The following is a 4,425-nucleotide window of genomic DNA, read 5'->3' as shown; positions in this document are numbered from 1 at the left end:
ACCAAGAAGCCCTCGTACGTAGCATTGTGGCGAAAATACAAGAACAGCTCACAGATTCGCGATGCTTACCCAGCCCACACCGCCTCCTTTTATACACTGAGATGATCCCGCTCAGCGTGTCTCTCTGAGGAGACAGCGCGACATTTTCACGTGGAATTCGGCGACAAGTGGGGCTGCAACAGCAGCGGCGCGGATCCAGCGCGGATCCCAGTGCGTCCCGTCCTGCACAGGTGCAGCGAGTAGTGACGACGGAACCGATTTTGCCGCTGTGTGAGCGTGTTTCGTGCTGTCCCGACTTCATTTTTTAGGCTACAGAGAGCAGATGAGCAACACTCAATTCAATGCTGTTGGTACCACTACCAGTACTCCAGCTAATGATTATAATAGTAGCCTGTGAGTTCGTAGAACTAGGACCCTGCCACCTGCTTTCCTCCCCGCGATAGGTGGCCGTGTCGTCTTTTTAAATAATCCCTTATTGATGAATAATCTCACGATTCCACGCGAATCATGTCAATTAGTCAAGTTATCAACAGAATACCAGGTGCTGTATTGAATTTTGCAATACACCTCGAAGCATGTCATTTCATGCCTTTACTAGGGAACTGGGATTATCCGAGACAAACGCAGTCTCATTATTACAATTCAATGACAGTGTGCACAAGGATTTCTCAACACTGTGCCAGGGATGTAATTCACGGGTTGCAGATTGCCGTATCTGTGACACAGTCACTTGACTTCATTTTGTATTTGATATGTTTTCTTCAACATTCGCTTGCACCTTTTTATTTCACTAACTTAACATTCTTTAATTACTTTGAATTTGGCTCGATTGAACTTGGGAAATGGGTTGTCAACAGCGTTCATGGCGGTTTTAATTGAATTATCCATAGAGCTCGTGATTGGTGGAAAATACATCTTCATTACAATACAATTCATCATTTTACAATCTGCTCAAAACAATATTTCAAGAAATAGAAAATATATAGGCGTTGCTGATTGCTCTTTGCGGTTTAGTCCCTTATTGATGAATAATCTCACGATTCCACACGAATCATGTCAATTCATCAGTCGGACACGTTGAATATTGCGGCAGCAACTGTACACAATTATTGAAAGGGGGCATGCAACGCGTTTTGACCTCATATTCATTACGATTGGTCAGAATGTGTCATTACGTCATTTCAGTGTTTCATTTTACGAGTTGCTAGAATTCTGTACCTTCTCTCCGGGACATATAACATGTGTGTTCATCCCATTGCTGGCTTTCTCTTCAGCCTACGGTTTACACCTTCACAACCGTGACTACATTTACAATATTTAATGGTTCATAAATATATTCGTCATGAAAGTAAATGAAATTAGTTTAAGAATTCATGTATTAGCAGGCGTTATCCATGGCGATGTAGACGTATAACCTATAAGCTATACAAAAGCTCAAATATGATCACTTCAGACCCAACCGGAGTAACTGCAATACTATTCAATAACTTCAGAAAGACGGAGTCAGTAGAAGAGCAAATACGGGTTCAAGTCACCTACGGGGCAGAACAAATTGGAACAAATAATGTGACCGTTACATCAGCGTCCGATACCACTGTCTCAAGTATTGTAGATACAAGGCAGTTTAAGTGCAGGATTATACAGCAGGTATAAAAAGAACACATCGCATATTGTAGATCACGGACTCATTTGAAAAGTAGAATACAGCGCAGTGCCAAATTGAAACAAATGTCGAATTGTAAGGGGTTTTAAAGCAATCTGAATTGCACCGCGGTTAGGTTATTCGACTCCCCCCAGACTTACAGTCTTTTATCCTTCACTAACCGAGTGAAATTCTAGTTTCACGATGGTTTACAGTGGTTTAAAATTCAAGTAATAAAAAAGACACTGTTTTCAACATTCATTATCATTGTATTTTAACCGTCAGAATTAACGGAGATTCTGTTAAATGTTATTTTACAGTTGTGAACACTGATTATACGGTAGTTTGTCATTAAAGAATAAACATATTTCAACCTTCACTATTACAGTTAGTTAATTAACCTTCAAAACTACAGAGATTTTTTACAGTGTGGATACAGGAAGCTTATTGGGATTTCTTCTTTGGATCTGGGCAACATGCCAATCAATACAGATCAAGCAAAAGACCAAGTTTAATCCACCTCAGGACTATACTCTCAGCAACCCCGCACACACGAAAGGGAATTCTGAGCAGCGGACACAAGGAGGGGCCACTTGTTGCCACCCCTGTAAAAGGCACAGTAGGGCCACGAGTACTACACACCGGTTGGCGTGCATTACTAGAGGGAAGAGCAGCCACTGAACAGAGGGCCTGGAGTCAGGCTCTGGAGCACACGGCTGAAGGATCTTTGCAAGGCAAGAAGAAACGGAGCGAGTCAGACATTTCACAGTCCACATTTTATTCAAAAACCTGCTCCAGCTACAGTTGGGATGCCCGCATGTGGGGCCTGGCTCTCCACACAGCCGCCAGCACCACAGCACAGAGCACAAGCACCGTGAAGGCAGCCACGGTCAGCACACCATAGCCGAAAGCCTGGGGCACTGTGGAGACGGGAGAGGGACAGGCAGCTCACAAGGGTGCAGACATGAGAGGGCTGAGCGCCAGCAGAGTGTCAAAGCTCCCCTCCTCACCTTCACTGGGAGAAGCCCTCCTGTCCACAGCAGGGAGCTCAGAGGCAGTCAGGATCACTTCCCCACTGGACACCACGGCCATCTCCCTGGAGGCCCTCTGCACCGGGGCAACGGCTCTCCCTGAAGGGACAAGAGCAGCATTACAGAAGCAGCCCCTCCACTGGGGGAGCCTTAGGGAAAGATGCCAGTCCAGCTCACACTGGAACCGAGCCACTCACTCATTCTCTGGTTGCACGGAGTGACACAGCGGTCAGTAGCACTGGGTTGGCACACTGCTGCACTACAGTGGATGAACACCTGGGGGAGCACGAGATGCAGTACAATACAATGCCGCCATGGGGAATGTGGCGTTCCTTGGCCAATAGACCCTTACCTTCGCCTTCAGAGGGAGCTGGGAGCCAGCATCCACAAAAGTGAACATCTGCACGATGAAGCGCTTGTAGTGCGTTGGGTATGGCAGCCCTGAAGAGCCAGCCACAGGAACCAAGGTGGTCTGGTACTGGTCATCTCTGTACGGACACCTGGAAAGAGCACCACACATGGGTCAAGAGGTCTGCCTAAACCACCAACACAAGCTGGCCGGCAAGAGATACAGGGCTCCAGTTACCCAGCAACCAGCAGGCTCCACTGGGGCTGGCCGAGCGGGCTGGGGGTGGAAGTTGCCCAGCAGTCTTCCAGAGTCAGGACAATGTTGGGGTCGGTCCTATTCAGGATGCGAACCTCAACATACACAGGATCCCGCAGGACCTTGGTCACGGGGTAGTCCCCATCACCGTAGTAGGCGTCATACACAGCTTCTACAGGAGGAACGACGGAGAGCTTTAGGAAGCCAGCATGCATTGGAAACCAGTACATAGCATGGCCATGTACAAGGGCTCATCACAGTACCCGTTGCAATCCTGAGCTCCACACTGAGAGGTCCAGGGGCCACGACTGAAGGAGGAGGCGGGGCTGCAGTGTACACTACAGCCTCCACAGGAACAAGCTCACTGCCCGAATACTTGCACAGGAAGGTCAGCCTGGAAGGAGAAGCAGGCAGCCATTGGACCCAGTCGGGTACTGGCACATGGAGACGGCCACTGGGGAGCCCCACTTACTCATAGTAGCTGTCCCTGGTGATGGAGCCATCAGGCCCCTCCTGCACATCACGTTTAGAGGACATCGTGTTCTCGTACACCACATCGCCACCCTCACTCTGGAAGAGGGAAGCAGACCCTCACGTTATACAGCCAAGACAATCAGCACAAGGCGCTGCAATGCTCAGGCCAAAGCTGGGAACCGCTTCCTCACCTTCAGTGTGCTGCCACAGGCACTGACTGGGAACTGGAACAAGGCAAAGCCAGCAGTGGTGCCAACAGGGCTGCAGGGGGCGCCCTGACCCCCCAGCAGGCTGACGGTGTCAAGGCTCAGCGGAGGCCTGGTCACATTCCTGGGTACTACAACCACAAACTGACCATCCGTGGTGCATTGCACAGTCACTGGAGGGAGAGGGGAGAAGATTAGCAAAGCAATGCGCTCAGGAGCCGTTTGTACGAGATTTTGCCCATACCACTCACCCTCATTGCTGTAATAACAGGGCTGTCTTCCCCTCTGATCAAAGCAGCAGTTACTCGCTTCACAGTCGGCTCTACTGATTGCAGGGGCGCCACACGCCATTTTCTCGTTGTCACTAACCGAGCAGTTCTGACCCTGGGCTATAGACACGTCCACCGCAGCCGCCATCAGCAGACAGACAAGACTCCAGACCCGCACGCTCATCCCACACCTCTCCAT

At 49.2% G+C, this 4,425-nt stretch overlaps 1 protein-coding gene across 1 annotated transcript; it reads right to left on the bottom strand.

Moving 5' to 3' along the window:
• Window positions 1-1,933: 1,933 nt before the first annotated feature.
• LOC136719390 (zona pellucida sperm-binding protein 4-like) lies at window positions 1,934-4,425 on the bottom strand. Its single transcript, XM_066697312.1, has 8 exons — window positions 4,263-4,425; window positions 3,943-4,130; window positions 3,802-3,847; window positions 3,541-3,744; window positions 3,260-3,449; window positions 3,026-3,173; window positions 2,871-2,949; window positions 1,934-2,772 (listed from the first exon to the last, which is right to left on the bottom strand). The coding sequence occupies exons 1-8, from the start codon at window positions 4,423-4,425 to the stop codon at window positions 2,591-2,593; spliced, it is 1,200 nt and encodes a 399-aa protein (XP_066553409.1). The 3' UTR covers window positions 1,934-2,590.

Source organism: Amia ocellicauda, chromosome 23 (genome assembly GCF_036373705.1).
Source record: "Amia ocellicauda isolate fAmiCal2 chromosome 23, fAmiCal2.hap1, whole genome shotgun sequence".
Lineage (NCBI taxonomy): Eukaryota > Metazoa > Chordata > Actinopteri > Amiiformes > Amiidae > Amia > Amia ocellicauda.
Note: the sequence above shows the minus strand (reverse complement) of the source record. Positions and strands in the feature narration are given on the sequence as shown.

Coding starts and splice junctions, on each gene's coding strand:
- LOC136719390 (XM_066697312.1), bottom strand. CDS start 4,425: ATGGAGAGGTGTGGGATGAGCGTGCGGGTCTGGAGTCTTGTCTGTCTG. Junction 3,745..3,801: donor GAACACGATGTCCTCTAAAC/GTGATGTGCAGG, acceptor ACTATGAGTAAG/TGGGGCTCCCCAGTGGCCGT. Junction 3,450..3,540: donor GGAGCTCAGGATTGCAACGG/GTACTGTGATGA, acceptor TTCCTCCTGTAG/AAGCTGTGTATGACGCCTAC.